This window comes from Pristiophorus japonicus, chromosome 7 (assembly GCF_044704955.1).
Source record: "Pristiophorus japonicus isolate sPriJap1 chromosome 7, sPriJap1.hap1, whole genome shotgun sequence".
In the NCBI taxonomy this organism is placed as follows: Eukaryota; Metazoa; Chordata; class Chondrichthyes; family Pristiophoridae; genus Pristiophorus; species Pristiophorus japonicus.
Genome location: NC_091983.1, coordinates 109,195,392 through 109,213,749, shown reverse-complemented (window position 1 = coordinate 109,213,749; position 18,358 = coordinate 109,195,392). Strand labels below are relative to the sequence as shown.

General features: G+C 45.0%; 1 protein-coding gene across 1 annotated transcript; it reads left to right on the top strand.

Annotated features, from left to right (window-relative positions):
* Positions 1-371: 371 nt before the first annotated feature.
* On the top strand, positions 372-17,874 carry opn5 (opsin 5). Its single transcript, XM_070884201.1, is given in 7 exon segments — positions 372-567; positions 1,590-1,709; positions 14,111-14,279; positions 14,367-14,700; positions 16,317-16,360; positions 17,743-17,798; positions 17,801-17,874. Coding segments are annotated over 7 exon segments (993 nt in total).
* The last annotated feature ends 484 nt before the right edge of the window (positions 17,875-18,358 follow it).

Here is an 18,358-nt window from a genome sequence, read left to right as displayed (position 1 = left end):
ATGATAACTGCTGTACCTTTATTGCACGCATCCCTAATTTCTTGTTTGATGCTGTCCCCAACCTCACTACTATTGTTTGGTGGTCTGTACACAACTCCCACTAGCGTTTTCTGCCCTTTGGTATTCCGTAGCTCCACCCATACAGATTCCACATCATCCAAGCCAATGTCCTTCCTTACTATTGCGTTAATTTCCTCTTTAACCAGCAATGCCACCCCACCTCCTTTTCCTTTCTGTCTATCCTTCCTGAATGTTGAATACCCCTGGATGTTGAGTTCCCAGCCTTGGTAACCTGGGATCCATGTCTCCGTAATGCCAATTACATCATATCAATCAACTGCTATCTGTGAAGTTAATTCGTTCACCTTATTATGAATACTCCTCGCATAGTCAATGACCAACCAACCAATGTTCATTCATCAGAAGACTCTGCTCTCATTACTGAATCTGGACTTTCAGTCTCTGATAGAGTCATTACCACTTCCATCAGATCGGTTACTCAGCCTCCAGTCATAACTGACTCAGAACGCTCGCCCAGAACTGGAGGTGTGCTGAGACGATCAACTCGTGAGCAAAAAGCCTCAGACTGTCTTTATTTGTAAAGACTGATGCTAAGATCTTGAAGGGGATGTTGTTATGTATTGATGCTTGGGGACACTAGACACCAAAGGGCGCCACTGTCAGAGGGCTGTACGCGCGGGTGCACGGGCCCTGGTATATAAGAGTGAGTACCATGTCATGTGCGAACTTTGGGCATGAATAAAGTTGAACCAGGTTTGCACCTGAGTGAGTTTACAGTAACAAGTCTTTCATGTCTTTATATACATTACAGGAGTCTTCAGCTTTTAAAGCTGAATTCCCTACTGCACCTAAAAAAAAAATGGGCAAAGTGCTTCAGCACTAACACAATTGTCTCACGAACCAGGGAAGGGGCATTCAGGATCTTGCACGCAGCACTCCAGCTTTGTGCAGGGGCTCAACACTACCAGAGAGGTCCTCTACCCACAGGGGCAAGGTGGCCCTCCAGAAAGAACGATGTGGAACCACATCACCAGGGTTGTCACTTGCAGCACTGCCACGACCTGACTCCAGTGCCCAAAGAAGCTTCACGACCTCAGACCAATGAATACATTTTCAAAAACCGTCTCCTACCAACTGTACCACTAGCCTCTCACACTTCACAATGCACGACACTCCCTCCCCCCCCCCTCCCCCCCACCTCACGGTCCCAATCACTCACCTACTAACAATCTCTATCAAACATGAGGCACACCTCCCATTCCTAGCTTCACCTCACCCCCTTGGAGGAGATGTGCAGGCCATTCTTGGCAGGGCATGGCTGAGCCCTTGGCCAGTGGCGGGGCTGAAAAGATACATGGTGCTGGTATTCTCATACACTATCCTCCTTCTCGCATGCAACTCTTGCTTTCCTGTCCTCCTCTCACCACAACCCCACCCTTGTGTCTTCTCATTTCTCACACGCAAGAAATGGTGATGAGGAGGGAGGAGGAGGAAGTTGATTAATAATTTAGAAATATTGTTCTTCTCAATAGCAAGAGTATAATCCTGCTCTCTGTTCTTTTTTTAAGGATTTATCTCAATATTTGGAAATGGCTATGTGATTTATATGTCAATCAAACAGAAGAAAAAGCTGAAACCTGCTGAACTGATTACAGTAAAGCTAGCAATTTGTGACTTTGGGATGGCAGGTAAATTACTTTGTTGAATTATATTCTGTTAAGATAACAATAAACTTTAGACTGTGGAACAAAAGTTGGTGGGGCGGTGACGGGGTGGGGGTGGGGAAAGGAAGCAAACTGTGGGGCTTGACTGACAATAAACCTCAAAAATGAAGAAAACAAAGTGAATTGGTCTCAGAGCAATTGACTACTTTTGAAAATCTGGATTGTACTCCTTGTGGAACACCTCTGAACAATGTTTTGCCACTGATGTTTCCTTCAATGGGCATTGCTCCGAAGTCCACCTCCTCAGCATGGCGGGTGCCTCTGCTGCACTGCTGCAAGCGTGGGCAGCAACCGTGGATATTTAACTTCCCAGTCCTGAGTTTTGAGACAAAATCAGCAGCAGGCAAAAGGGGCAGTGTTATGTTCTCAAGCGCAGACAGCGGAAGGAGCGTGTAGCAAACCAGACACCCCATCCACCCTTTCCTTCAATGACTGTCTGTCCCACCTGTGATAGGGACTGCAATTCCTGTATTGGACTGTTCAGTCACCTGAGAACTCACTTTTAGAGTGGAAGCAAGTCTTCCTCGATTTCGAGGGTCTGGTATGATGATGGTTATGTTCTTCCCCACCACACTCTGGCCTATCGAAATGGTCCATGGAATCTTCATATTTGAGTATGAGAGGAATTATGGAGGAGCTGATGAATTAAACTTGACAGGTTACATTAATTAAATTGGAATGGAGATAGAATGATTTATCAGCAGGTTAAATAAGGTTATTTAATGATTTATTCTTAAATTGGCCAGTTGTGATAGGGAGGTGGAAGTATTTATTTGAGGAGCAGGAGGACAGTCTGGTGGTGAGGTAAGGTCACTGGGGCACAGTGGAGCTGGTGGCACGTAAGGTGAATGGGGCTGGGTCTCGAATCATATAAGTATGAACAAGTAAAGTAAAATTTATTGAGGCAATAATCAGTAATAAAGAAGGGACAGTGGGGCTGAAAATCCACAATCTCATTCCTCTCCAACAGATATGGTGGAATAGGAATGGGCCTTGCCCATAATCTGGGAACTTGACCCCACCCAATGAAGTACTTCTGGAGTGTAGTCACTATTGTAATGTGGGAAACGCGGCAATCAATTTATGCACAAGCTCCCACAAACAGCAATGTGATAATGACCAGATGATCTGTTATTGTTATGTTGATTGAGGGATAAATATTGGTCAGGACACCGGGGATAGCTCCCCTGCTCTTCTTCAAAATAATGCCATGGGATCTTTTACATCCACCCGAGAGAACAAATGGGACTTCAATTTAACGTCTCATTCAAAAGACGGCACCTCCGACAGTGCAATATTCCCTCAGCACTGCACTGGAGTATCAGCCTAGATTTATGTGCTCAAGTCCCCGGAGTGGGTCTTGAACCCACAATCTTCTATCTCAAAGGTGACTGTGCTTCTTCTCTTCTTAGGCTGTCTCTTGGAGTCGAGGATGACTTGCTTCCAAAGTAAAAATGAGTTCTCAGGTGACTAATGAGTCCGATGCGGGACCGACTGTCTCTGTCACAGGTGGGGCAGACAGCGGTTGAAGGGATGGGTGGGTGGGGTGCTTGGGTTGTCGTGCGCTCCTTCCACTTATTCCCAGCGAAGAGACTCGAGGTGTTCGGCCTTCCCGGATGCTTCTTCTCCATTTTGAGTGGTCTTGGGCCAGGGATTCCCAGGTGTCGGTGGGGATGTTGCACTTTTTCAAGGAGGCTTTGAGGGTGTCCTTGGAGCATTTCCTCTGCCCACATGGGGCTCACTTGCCGTGTTGGAGCTCTGAGTAGAGTGCTTGTTTTGGGAGTCTAGTATTGGGCATGTGGATGATGTGATCCGTCCATCGGAGCTGACCGAACGTGGTCAATGTTTCGATGCTGGGGCTGTTGGCCTGAGCGAGAACACTGATGTTGGCTTGCCTACCTGCCAATGGATTTGCAGGATCTTGCAGAGGCAGCGTTGGTGATGCTTTTCCAGTGAAGGCGGTGTTAGACTTCGTCATCGACGTCTGCCCTTGTTGACAGTAGGCCCCAAGGTATGGAAAATGGTCCACCTTGTCCAAGGCCTCATCGTGGATTTTGAAAATCCGGGGGACAATATTGTGTGGTGGAGCAGGTTGGTAGAGGACCTTTGTCTTATGGATGCTCAGTGTAAGGCCCATGCCCTCATACGCTTATGTGAAGGTGTTGACGATGGTTTGGAGTTCGGCCTCCGAGTGTGTGCAGATGCCAGCATCGTCCGCGAACTGTAGTTCGATGCCGAAGAATGGGACGACCTTGGATCTGGACTGGAAGCGACGGAGGTTGAACAGTTTCCCGTTTGTTCTGTAGATTAGCTCCACTCCAGCAAGGAACTTACTGATGGTGAGATGGAGCATCGCAGCAAGGAAGATCGAGAAGAGCATCGGTGCGCTGACACAGCCTTGCTTGACCCCTGGTCCGTACGTGAATTGGGTCTGTGGTAGATCCATTGGTCAGGATGATGGCTTGCATGTCATTGTGAAGCAGGCGGAGGATGGTGACAAACATTTGAGGGCAGCCAAACTTGAGGAGGACGCTCCATAATCCCTCACGGTTGACAGTGTCGAGTGAGTGTGAGTGTGCTACCCACTGAGCCACAGTGACCTTCTTGATGTAATTGTGAGTAGCTGCCTTACTAATGTAGCAAAGGTCATATATCACTGTCTGCAAGGATCCAGATGTGAGGAAATTCAAGGGTGTGGTGCTCTTGACTGATACAGACAGCGATGTCCTTCTGGTGGAAGTGGGCTGCAGATCTTCAGCCAGCAGTTGGCTTACTTCCCCAATAACCTCCAGAGGGGAGTGTAGCCTACTGAGGCACTGACAGTCAGGAAAGTCTAGGTAAGAGCTTCTTGGTCTATTCACCCTGGTGAATAGGCATGTGGTAAAGAGATGCCACATGTGATGATTGACTCTGACAGCCTGCACTCTTGCCTTTCCATGTCCTCAGTCTCCTCTTCTTCATAGCATAATACAGGTATTTGAATGGGGAAAATCAACTCCAGTTCAAAGCAGTACTTTAAAGTGGAGTTGAGTAAACCGAGTAGCAAAAGTCCCGACTGAACTTCCAAAGTACTAACAGACTGAGGTGCAGATAAAGTGTCACTAACCTTTAATAGCTGTGCACAAAATAGTCTGGAAAGAGGCAAAACTCAGCAAGATGAAAAGGAATCTGGCCCAATTTAACTGGGCAGTAATGTTAGCAAATAGGTCAATAGATAAACAGTAGGAAATCTTCAAATATGAGATGCATAGAGTATAAACTAAATATATTTTTATAAGATTCCTATAAGGTGGAAATGGGGGTACATTAAAGTATACAATGTATTCCATGTATTCCAATAAGAATAAAACAAAACTAAAAATTAAAAGGGAATGATACATCAGCACTAAAAGTAATGATGGTGCGGATTTTGTGGTGAAAATATCATCATCATCATTATAGGCAGTCCCATCAAAATTGAGGAAGATTTGTTTCCACTCTAAAAGTGTGTTCTTATGTGACTGAACAGTCTCTGTCACAGGCGGGACAGACAGTCGTTGAGGGAAAGGGTGGATGGGACTGGTTTGCCGCACACTCCTTCCACTGCCTGCGCTTGTTTTCTGCATGCTCTCAGCGACGAGACTCAAGGTGCTCAGCGCCCTCCCGATGCACTTCCTCCACTTAAGATGATCTTTGGCCAGGGAAACATAGAAACATAGAAAATAGGTGCAGGAGTAGGCCATTCGGCCCTTCGAGCCTGCACCACCATTCAATAAGATCATGGCTTATCATTCCCTCAGTACCCCTTTCCTGCTTTCTCTCCATATCCCTTGATCCTCTTAGCTGTAAGGGCCAAATCTAACTCCCTCTTGAATATATCCAATGAACGGGCATCAACAACACTCTGCGGCAGGGAATTCCACAGGTTAACAACTCTCTGAGTGAAGAAGTTTCTCCTCATCTCAGTCCTAAATAGCCTACTCCTTATCCTAAGACTGTGTTCCCTGGTTCTAGACTTCCCCAACATCGGGAACATTCTATCTGCATCTAACCTATCCCGTCCCATCAGAATCTTGTATGTTTCTATGAGATTCCCTCTCATCATTCTAAACTCCAATGTATAAAGGCTCAGTTGATCCAGTCTCTCCTCATATGTCAGACCAGCCATCCCGGGAATCAGTCTGGTGAACCTTCGCTGCACTCCCTCAATAGCAAGAATGTCCTTCCTCAGATTAGGAGACCAAAACAGAACACAATATTCAAGGTGCGGCCTCACCAAGGCCCTGTACAACTGCAATAAGACCTCCCTGCTTCTATACTCAAATCCCCTAGCTATGAAGGCCAACATACCATTTGCCTTCTTCACCGCCTGCTGTACTTGTATGCCAACTTTCAATGACTGATGAACCATGACACCCAGGTCTCGTTGAACCTCCCCTTTTCCTAATCTGCCGCCATTCAGATAATATTCTGTCTTCGCGTTTTTGCCCCCAAAGTGGATAATCTCACATTTATCCACATTATACTGCATCTGCCATGCATTTGTCCACTCATCTAACCTGTCCAAGTCACCCTGCAGCCTCCTAGCTTCCCCTTCACAACTCACACCGCCACCCAGTTTATCGTCATCTGCAAACTTGGAGATATTACATTCAATTCCTTCATCTAAATCATTGATGTATATTGTAAAGAGCTGGGGTCCCAGCACTGAGTCCTGCGGCACTCCATTAGTCACTGCCTGCCATTCTGAAAAGACCAGTTTATCCCGACTCTCTGTTTCCTGTCTGCCAACCAGTTCTCTATCCACATCAGTACATTACCCCCAATACTATGTGCTTTAATTTTGCACACCAATCTCTTGTGTGGGACTTGTCAAAAGCCTTTTGAAAGTCCAAATATACCACATCCACTGGTTCTCTCTTATCCACTCTACTAGTTACATCCTCAAAAAATTCCAGAAGATTTGTCAAGCATGATTTCCCCTTCATAAATCCATGCTGACTTGGACCGATCCTGTCACTGCTTTCCAAATGCGCTGCTATTTTATCCTTAATAATTGATTCCAACATTTTCCACACTACTGATGTCAGGCTAACCGGTCTATAATTACCTGTTTTCTCTCTCCCTCCCTTTTTAAAAAGTGGTGTTGCATTAACTACCCTCCAGTCCATAGGAACTGATCCAGAGTCGATAGACTGTTGGAAAATGATCACCAATGCATTCACTATTTCTAGGGCCACTTCCTTAAGTACTCTGGGATGCAGACTATCAGGCCCCGGGGATTTATCGGCCTTCAATCCCATCAATTTCCCTAACACAATTTCCCGCCTAATAAGGATATCCTTCAGTTCTTCCTTCTCACTAGACCCTCGGCCTCCTAATACTTCCGGAAGGTTATTTGTGTCTTCCTTCGTAAAGACAGAACCAAAGTATTTGTTCAATTGGTCTACCATTTCTTTGTTCCCCATTATAAATTCACCTGAATCCAACTGCAAAGGACCTACGTTTGTCTTCACTAAACTTTTTCTCTTCACATATCTATAGAATCTTTTGTAGTCAGTTTTTATGTTCCTGGCAAGCTTCTTTTCGTACTCTAATTTCTCCCCTCTTAATTAAGCCCTTTGTCCTCCTCTGTTGAGTTTTAAATTTCTTCCAGTCCTCAGGTTTGCTGCTTCTTCTAGCAGCAAATCTGCGGACTGGGAGAAATTTAGACTCCCAGGTGTTGGTGGGGATGGTGCATTTTATCAAGGAGGCTTTGAGGGTGTCCTTGAAACGTTTCCTCTGCCCACCTGGGGCTCGTTTGCCATGTAGGAGTTCCGAGTAGAGCGCTTGCTTTGGGAGTCTTGTGTCAGGCATGCGAACAGTGTGGCCCGCCGAGTGGAGCTGGTTGAGCATGGACCACATTTGGTGAAATAACAGTGAGGTTAACAGTGCTATCCGTTATTAACGTGTAAATCGGACAGCAACTTCCAGCGGCATACAAGTGCAGTTAAACGTGTAAATCAGGAAGTTGCTGTCTGAGATGCCTTGCTCCTCCAAAAGCTGCACGAGAATTGTATCTCGCCAAGAGACTCAGCATTGAAATATGGGGAATGGTGTGAAGTTGTTGTTCTTACCTGATATCTACCCATTAAATTCATTAGAAAAAGTTAGGGCTGGAAGTACACTTTTAATGGCTGATGAATGTTAATTACTGCTGGTCAACATCTCTGCCACTGAAAATTAACTATTACAAATGTGGAGTCTCATTCCTTCAGATTTTAATTATTGTTGGAGATTTAAATTAAAAAAAAATTTAAATTATTCTTTTAACTTTTTCTTTCTGTCTCTATTAATCCAATCTTTCTTTCCTTCTCTTTATTTTTCCTTCTGTTCCTAATTTGGCATTGGATTCAATATTCTAACTGACACTCCATGGATTGGACTCTCTGCGTCTCATTGGAAATTCTTCAATCTGATTGGATAAGGAGATATATCGTTGCTTTCTCCGTTCACACAGTCCCCAGGTGCCCTGTAGAGGACGCTATGCTTTTTCAACAGATGCCTGACAAGAACTTCCAGTGTAAAAGGCCATAGAAAGTCTGTGGGCTAGTGCACGTGTAACAGATGGCATTCACCAATGATCAAAAATCCAGCCCATTAATGCCTATTGCGATTAATTTGCCGAACACACAAAAGTAGGATTGTCAAACACTGAGAAGGACTGTAAAAGAAAGGAAGACATGAGCAGGTTAGCGGGACGGATGGACAATTGGCAGATGCAATTTAATGTGGGTGATTTTTGGTGTATACACTTAATTGAAAGAAACTGAAAAATGCAGATGAACAGAGACCAAGAGGTTCAAGTACAAAATTCACTGAAAATGTGAATGCATAAAGCCATAAAAAAGGCCAATAGAATTTGGGGTTTTAAAAGTAAGGGTTCAAGCATAAAGAATTAATGATGCATTTATACAAAGCATTGATAATGTGTTCTGCTTGTGGTTTTGGGGGACCCATACCAGATAGGACATTAAAGCCAAAGACAAAGCACATGGCTTGGGTTGACTTGGATGATGCCAGGATAAAAACCATAGACTTGAGTAACCAGGGGAGAGGCAAAGAGAAAATGTAATAGTTATGGGGTAGAATTTCTGCGAGTGGTTGCCCCACTCGCCTACTGTAACTTCAGTGGAAGATTGGTGAAACCCTGGAGAAACAGTATAAACTTGACCTTGTTTGTCCAGCATTTCCTCCGATCATCTGCTGAGACTATGGCGGCAAATTGGGAGACCTTTCATGGAAATGACTGACGTGAAGAGTTTTGATCAAGTGAATAGGAAAAGACTATTTCAATTGTTGGGGAGTCAAGGATAAGGGGCCATCAATTTAAAATGATCATTAAGAGAATGAGGAGGGAGAATAGGAGAGATTTATTTAACCAGAGGGTTATTATACCATGGAATGTTTTGCTACATGGAATGATTGAGGCTAAGGCCATTGTATCATTTAAGAGTGAAAATTTGAAGAAGAGGCTATGGGGAGATCAGGGCAGTGGGATTACTTTGGATTATTCTAGCAAAAAGTCCACAGATATGATGGGCACCCTTATTCAATGTAAACCTTTATGGTTCCAAGGTTCTAAAACATTGTGGCTCTGATATTCCATCCTCCATTTGAGTGCTAGCCAATTGGATTATAGCCAAAGTGTACTCCTTCTGACAGCTATTGAGCCGGCCTATGATTTGGTGATCCAGTCATTAGTTTGACCTGACGTGCCCCCAGAGCGGGCCTGCACCCAGAACTGAGGGCAGAAATCCAATCACTGCAACAGGTTTCATCATCATCATCATCATAGGCAGTCCCTCGGAATCGAGGAAGACTTGCTTCCAGTCCTGAAGTGAGTTCTTTGGTGGTTGAACAGACCAATACGAGAGCCACAGACTCTGTCACAGGTGGGATAGATAGTTGTTGAGGGAAGGGCTGGGTGGGACTGGCTGTCTCATGCTCTTTCCGCTGCCTGTGCTTGATTTATGCATGCTCTCAGCGTTGAGACTCGATGTGCTTAGCGCCCTCCCGGATGCACTTTCTCTACTTAGGGCGGTCTTTGGTCAGGGACTCCCAGGTGTCAATGGGGATGTTGCACTTTATCAGGGAGGCCTTGAGTGTGTCCTTGTAACGTTTCTGCTGCATTCCTTTGGCTCGTTTGCCATGAAGGAGCTCCATGTAGAGCGCTTGCTTTAGGCGTCACGTGTCTGGCATGCAGACTATGTGGCCTGCCCAGCAGAGCTGATCAAGTGTGGTCAGTGTTTCAATGCTGGGGATGTTAGCCTGGATGAGGACGCTGATGTTGGTGCGCCTGTCCTCCCAGGGGATTTGTAGGATCTTGTGGAGACGTTGTTGGTGATATTTCTCCAGCGACTTGAGGTGTCTACTGTATATGGTCCATGTCTCTGAGCCATACAGGAGGGCAGGTATTACTACAACCGTGTAGACCATGAGCTTGGTGGTAGTTTTGAGGGCCTGGTCTTGAAACACTCTTTTCTTCAGACACTCTTTTCACCTAGAACTGAGGGCAGAAATCCAATCACAGCAGCAGGTTTAAGAGGCTTCCAGCAGCAGTATAAGGGATGTCTGTTATATAGTTTATTACTGCTATCTACTGGTGGAATTCAGATAATACAACATTTATTACAGCGACATTGGTATTGCCAGTGAAACAAAACAGAAGTTTGCAATGCTGCTGTGATGTCATCTGGTGCTATAGGTTTTGTATGTTTCATGCAAAAATAGTGAAAAATATTTTGAAGTTTATATTGCAACAGATATACGAGCCTCGATCTTCCGCTAACAACAATACTATACATTCCGCTAACTAACAACACTGTGGGGCAGGACCTCCCCTGCCACAACATGGTTCCAGACCAAGGCTGAGTTCCATGGTTGGATTCATTTAAATAATGATGGTAGGTTCCCTGCCCTCCACCAGGAGTGGATTGTCGCAATATAGCATGGGCCTCAGTCTCTGCTGAGCTGAAGAGCGTCCGGATTTTATTTAATAATTGGATTTGCAGGTTAGGGAGTTAAATCAATTCAAGTTACTTCAAGAGAATTAAAATTTAATGCCCGTCCACCCACTCATCACCCATAGCAAAGCCAGATAACAGGGATGCAGGGGTGAGCCCTTCCAGAAAATGAGCTTTCTTCAATACTCTTGGTTTAACAACAATGCCCCTTTTAACTTCAGTTTCCACCCAATAGATTTCTAATCATTCATATGGAAAGTTTTGTGTTTAAGTTCTTAGAGTATTTTTCCCAATTAAAACTCTGGTAAATCTCACTGATAACATTCATAAATCTTAAAGGTTATTGCAGGAGTGATGGGGTCTGCTATAGAAGTGAGTCAAAATGGGAAATCAGCCAAATATATAGATTGAGTTGAGGTGCCTTTTAATTTATTTCTTTACTACCGGTTATTCATTGACAGAAAAGTAAAGTAATTGCACATTATTTCTGCATTGCCCCAGAAATATTATTGAAGATGTTAACTTATCTCAAAGCATCGTGATTACAGAGATCATTCTCACTGATTAAGTATGTTCAAAAGTTAATGTGCAATTACTAGGAGAACCATTTTAAGTTTACCACAGGGTTTTCTGAAGTGAACTGATGAATAGCAACCATGTTGAACATCCAGCATGTTCTCTAATGCCCATATAACTCCATCAGACTTATTCGTTATTGGTGTTATCCATTTGGCAAAACCATTTAGCCTGTAGTATAATTATTCAATTTTACTCTCAACTCTTTGCTTACTGATGCCACATTTGTGTAATGCAAATTAATTTAACACTTTTCCCTTCTTCGTATCTGATGTCATTTCCTCTTCTCTTCTCAATATCATGTTAGAATCATAGAAGAATCATAGACTTGTTACAACATAGTAGGAGGCCGTTGAGCCCATGCCGGCTCTCTGCAAGAGCACTTCGGCTAGTCCCACTCCCTCGTCCTTTCCCCGTAACCCTGCAAATGTATTTTCTTCAGGTACTTATCTAATTCCCTTTTGAAAGCCATGATTGAATCTGCCTCCACCACCCTTTCAGGAAATGTATTCCAGGTCATAACCACTCGCTGCGTAATAAAGTTTTTTCTCATGTCGCCTTTGGATCTTCTACCAATCACCTTAAATCTGTGTCCTCTGGTTCTCGACCCTTTCACCAATGGGAACAGTTTCTCACTATCGACTCTGTCCCGACCCCTCATGATTTTGAACACCTCTGTCAAATCTCCTCTAAATCTTCTCTGCTCTAAGGAGAACAACCTCAGCTTCTCCAGTCTATTCAGGTAACTGAAGTCCCTCATCACTGGCACCAGTCTTGTAAATCTTTTCTGCACCCTCTCTAAAGCCTTCACATCCTTCCTAAAACACGGTGCCCAGAATTGGACACAATACTCCAGTTGTGGCCGAACCAGTGTTTTATAAAGGTTCATCATACATTCCTTGCTTTTGTACTCTATGGGGGCGAATTTCGCCTGTTGTGCATCTCCCTTTTGCCTTGCAACGGCTCATTTTCATCCCGTGGCAAAAACTTGCCAGCGACGCGTGAGGCTGCCGTGGGCGATATCAGCACCAGCCTCACGGGTCGCGAACCAGGCCGCTCGCCGATCACAGGGTGAAACTTAAAGTGGAGGTGTGTGCCACCGTGTGCTGCCTTTCTTTTATTCTCCCATTTACCGGTCAGGCCTTTCTTTTCTAATTTCACGGGGTCTGTGTCGCGATCCTGCAGCACGGCACTCTGTCTTGGTGCTAGGCTGTGGCCACGGCAACCCACACCCCTGGTGGCCGAGTGGAGGCCCATCAAAAGGCTTGCAGAGCTCACAGTGCCCTCCCCTTTAATGGAAGGGTAGAGCCCTTGGAGTGTATCAGCACTACGTGGAGAGGCCGCGTCTCACTCTGACGTTCACCCAGGTAGCGCTCCCGATCCTGCCCCGAGAGGAAGTGGAGCGCGCGACATTGTGTACTACATCCTATCAGGGGCGGTAAGCCCAATTTTGCTTCCAGGTCGGTGCAGAATGTCTGGCCTCAGAAAGGTTACCGTCCTCAGTTAGGGCGATATGCAATTTCGGCCCCTAAGCCTCTATTTATGAAGCCCAGGATCCCATATGCTTTTTTAACCGCTTTCTCAACCAGCCCTGCTACCTTTAAGGATTTGTGCACATATACCCCCAGGTCTGTTACCCCTCTCTCTGTTCCTGCACCCCCGTTAGAATTGTACCCTTTAGTTTAGATTGCCTCTCCTTCCTACAAAAATGTACCACTTTGTACTTCTCTGCATTAAATTTCATCTGCCACGTCTCCGCCCATTCAGCCTGTCGACATCCTCTTGAAGTCTATCACTATCCTCCTCACTGTTCACTATACTTCCAAGTTTCATATCATCTGCAAATTTTGAAATTGCGTCCTGAACCCCCACATCCAAGTCATTAATATATATCAAGAAAAACAGTAGTCCTAGTACTGACCTCTGGGGATACCTTGTATACCTTGTATACCTTCCTCCAGTCTGAAAAAAACCGTTCACCACTACTCTCTGTTTCGTGTCACTTAGCCAATTTCATATTCATGCTGCCACTGTCCCTTTTATTCCATGGGCTTCAGCTTTGCAGGCAAGCCTATTATGTGGCACTTTATCAATAACTGTATTAAAAAAAGAAAGTTACAGTAAAGAAAAAAAAGTAAGACGTTCAAACCACAAACAGAAAATGCAGGAAACCCTCAGCATCTGCGGAGAGAAGAGACCCGTTAGTGTTTCGGGTGTGAAGCCATCTTCACAGTGTGGTCAAAAGTCCCACCCACAAGGTGTCGGGCATTAAATGCACCTGGGATTCAATCTTTTATAACTTTAAACCACTTCTTTCACAGAAACAATGTTTGTCTCGCTCCCTATTAAGTTTAATGACATCATAGGCAACAATTTCTGCTTTGGTGGAAAGCTGACATAAAGCCATTGACTGGGTTTTGTATCTGCCTGACTTCTCTGTCACTGATCTCAGTATATTTTCTGGCACAAGGCTTAGTTGGATAACTTTGGTTGGCTCCAGGAGGGATTCCCATCTGCACTCGCAAGGAAAATGTCCGATTGTGGTCTTAGTTGCCTACAGTGGTAGAATGGGGCTGACTGCCAATTTGGGAAGAAAATTAATGAAATTGCTAAAAATGTTTTTTTTAATAAAGGTTTTTTTAACGGTCTGTTTATTCAAAACTTTGAAAGGAGCATTTCAGAATTTCAAAGGTTTTAATATAGGGCCTTAATTACTTTGCTGTCCAATACAACAGTAAATAAGTCATATGTATCATATCCTGATTTACTAAATATTAATTGTACGGGTATGTTTTTCAATTGGAGGAAAACCCTTCCTGATCAGTTCTTGTTTTGCTCATCGATGGCTCTTTGGTTGGATTGGCTGCCGCTGGCACGGATGGCCTGGGTTTTTCTTTGGATGTGGGAGTCTAATTACAATAATGTTTGTAAGTCTGGACAGATACCTAAAAATTTGCCATTTAAGATATGATAAGTAACACATAAGTTTAGATTTATGCAAACACAATCCAGTCATCAGCTTTTAAAATAACTATTGTAAATTATTTTAATACTTTTGCAGGTGTTTGGCTTCAAAGGCGCATACCTTCATGGGTTTCGGTTTCATCTGGCTTTATGCTGCATTTTGGGCGACTATTCCCCTAGTTGGATGGGGAGACTTTGTGCCTGAGCCTTTTGGTACATCGTGCACTCTGAACTGGTGGTTTGCACAGACCTCTGTGGGTGGACAGGTCTTTATTCTGCGCATACTATTCTTTTGCCTTGTGCTTCCAACGGCCATAATAGTATTTTCCTACATAAAAATCATAGCCAAAGTAAAATCATCTGCCAAAGAAGTTGCACAATTCAACTCAAAAATTCAAAGTAACCATTTTCTGGAAATAAAACTTACAAAGGTAACTAGTATTTTGTATATTTATCTAGTGATTTATGTTTCAATTAAAATGCTAAAGATACAATAAAAACAAAAAGAAAGTACAGTAATATCGGAATGTCAGAGTGGCACCTTTCCACAATGTAATAGGGCTGCAATTCTGGTCAAGGATAATTGTACAACACTTCTTAAAATCAAAGTTATTGCTTCCCCAGCTTGCCGATCGATTGCCTTTGAGAATCCAGCATTTGAGCAAATGTGGGCCACACTTCCTCTAGGAATTGATCCTGACATCCAATTGCACCTGGATCATACTTAGCATTGGGTGCACCGGAAGTGGAACTGGCAGTATACCTAATGTATGGCATCATCCCAACTGTCCCACTTCCTTTGATGAAATCCATATGGAGAGGTGCAGCTGTAAGATGCACCCACCTCCACTTCTGGCAGAATGCGCTGTCATTGAACGGTGAAGATCCAGGCCCAGCCCAAATTCCAGTCCACTCTGAATGTGCTGCTGTTGCACTAAACTTTCACCATCCCCAGTCCAGGAAGTGTGTACCAGGAATTTACACAATGTGGTTGATTATGTGCACTTCAATAAAGTTTCTTAAACGTTCATGGACACAGAACTTTCCCTCAGAAGATTAAATCAATGAACCAGAACCCATAATGGGTGGATTGTACACGGTCTTTTGAAAGTAAGGGTTGTTGAATCAAAGAGTCCTTCCTTGTTCCATGCTATCATCGTTTTCCTAAAATATTCATAGTGATACTTGAATGACAAGGAATAACAGAGGTTTAATTTTAATCTACATAAAGTACAAATATATTGATACTCGCTCCCTGAAGCACAGCTGAAAACAGAAGTGACATCATATAATGTAACACCTGTTTTTAAATATTTAGAAAGCTTATTTTTGATTAATAAAAGATCATATTAGTGACAATACATGTGATTGTGGTTTTCATTTTAACAGGGTTGGGTCATGCCGGGTTAAACTCACTGATCCACCAAAATCAAAATGTTTCTAGTCGCACTAACTCAATGAAAGTTACAATACTTAGTGGTTAGGATTTCATATCAACATGTCTGTTACTAATATTGAACAAGGTTTCAACTGTCAAGGTCCAAATCCCAGATTTCAGCAATTCCAATGCCGCTGTGCCAGTCGGCATTATACTGAGTGGCCTTTCCTGATCAGTTTTCCACGTTCCATTAAATCTCATAATGAAGATGTATAAGGACCAACCCCACCCTCCCACGCATCCAGCAACACTTGCAGGGATTGCATGGCAGAAAATCGCAGGTCCACAGTTTGTGACTTCATCTATTGAATAATGCTTGTATGCAACTTCCTGCATTCACACCCTGGTGGAAGAATGTGAGTTCTGAATCAGCCCTTTAAATTCTGACATGAAATGAGGCAATTGAAATGCTTCAGGGTAAAATTTCTTGCACCAGAATTCAAAGCTAGGTGTTTAGTTGTGAACCTGCTATTTCAAATCTATCTCTCTGTCAGCTAATTTCAGCCTTAAGTAGTGTTCTGATATTTTCTATGAAGTATTGAAATCTTATTTACTTATAGTGTACATCTGTGACTGCTAATAAACTTGTTTTTCTTTATTCCACACTAGGTGGCGATGTTAATATGCGCAGGATTCTTGATTGCTTGGATTCCATGGGCCCAAGTTTCCACATGATTCGCGCCTAATTTTTAGGAGCAACTGGTGGAGAACGGACTATCTTAGAAATTGCAATTCTCCACATTTTTTTTTCTGCAGTTCTAGTCAGGTAGAACAGTTCTACTTTGGAACAGAATTTTTTCTTCAAAAGGGGGCGTGTCCGGCCACTGACGCCTGATTTGAAAGTTTCCACAGTGAAAACGTACTCCAAACTAAAGTAGAATGGAGCAAGTGAAGATTTTTGTAGAACTGAAAAAACCTGTTCTACACATTAAAAAATCAGGCGCAGGTTACAAATTAGGCGTCCAGAACGAGGTGGGGGGGAGAGGGGGGGGAAGGGAAGTCATTAAATTCTATAATAAATCCTTATTTATACTTATACAAATCTTATACAAATAAATCCAACCTGAATAAACATTTATAAGCAAAGAAAAGATTAAATAAACCATCTTCCTACCTGTGTGAAAGTGCTTCAGGCAGGCCTTTCGGGACCGAAGGCTGAACGGGCCGGCCCGAGACTTCGGGCAGGGCCCATCCCCAGCACCAGATTTACAGGTAGGTGGCGTTGGGTTGGGTCGGGTCGGGTCGGTTCGGTTCGGGTCGGGGGGGGGGAGGGAGGGAGAGAGAGAGAGAGAGGGGAGGGAGAGAGAGAGAGAGAGAGAGGGAGGGAGGGAGTGGGGGGAGGTCAGGTCGGATCCAGTCCGGGAGCGGGAGTTGGGTCGGGTCGGGTCCAGTGGGGGGGGGAGGTCGGGTCGGGTCGGGTCGGGGGGCGGGAGCGCGGGTCGGGTCGGGTCCAATCGGGGGGGCGGGAAGCGGAAACAGGAGTGCGGGTCGGGTCGGGTCGGGTCCAATCGGGGAGGCGGGGAGCGGGAACAGGAGCGCGGGTCTGGTCGGGTCCAGTCGGGGAGGCGGGGAGTGGGAACAGGAGCGCGGGTCGGGTCGGGTCCAGTCGGGGGGGAGGGGGGGCGGAGCGGGTGTCGGGTGTCGGGTCTGGTCCGGAGGCAGTGGGGGGGGGGGGGAGCGGGTGTCGGGTCTGGTCCGGAGGCGGGGGGGGCAGGGAACGGGTGTCGGGTCTGGTCCGGAGGCGGGGGGGGCAGGGAGCAGGTGTCGGTTCTGGTCCGGAGGCAAGGGGGGGGCGGGGAGTGGGTGTCGGGTCTGGTCGGGGGGGGGGAAGCAAGAGCTGGCTTATTCACGTAGCCCCAGTGAGGCCATTCGGCCAGGGCTAGGGGCTGCGTGCTGCTGCACTGAGCCGAGGGCCAGAGGACCTGCAGGGAGGTGGAGAATACGGAGGATTTTTTTAGGCGCACTTTGTGGCGCGAAAAACGGGAGTCCAGGTCGGGACTGCGCCGTTCTAGGCGCGTGTGGAAACTTGGGCCTTATATGCTGTTGTTTCAGTCTGGTCAGCCACCGGTACTCCTGACTCAGTGCCAGTTAAAGTTCTTTAGTACCAGCCTTGTTTTCAAAGTCTACATCAATGTATAATCCTATCATATATCAGGTCATTGACTAGATGTGGCTTTGTAAAGATTTGTTCCTGCTTCAGATCATCACATCCAAAGTCGTCACTCCAGAATTCTCGGTAAATATCTCATTGAGACAATGATATTTGGGCTTATTGGACCAGAGTTTGATTGAGTGGGGCATCTCGCTGCGTGCCCTGTTAGTTAGACTTGTCCATGCATGTTTAGGTTTTAACTGGTGTGGCGAGGACAAAAAGGCAGCTGAGACCTTGGGGAACAACAGGACAAACATTGTATCTCCTTAATCAATGAGATTAAAGGATTGAGAAATTAGCAGAAGAAGGACTGAGATGGAGGGTGAATTAGAGTGGGTGAATTCAATGTCAAATCAGGTACAGAAAGAGAAATAGAGGCCGGAAATTTTACCTTGGAGTCGGTTGGGTGCATGCGGGCCACGTAGCGGGTCGGGAACCCGATGTCCAGGGCAACTTGTATTTAATGGCTCCAATTGAAAGACTCATGCGCGTTTCCTGG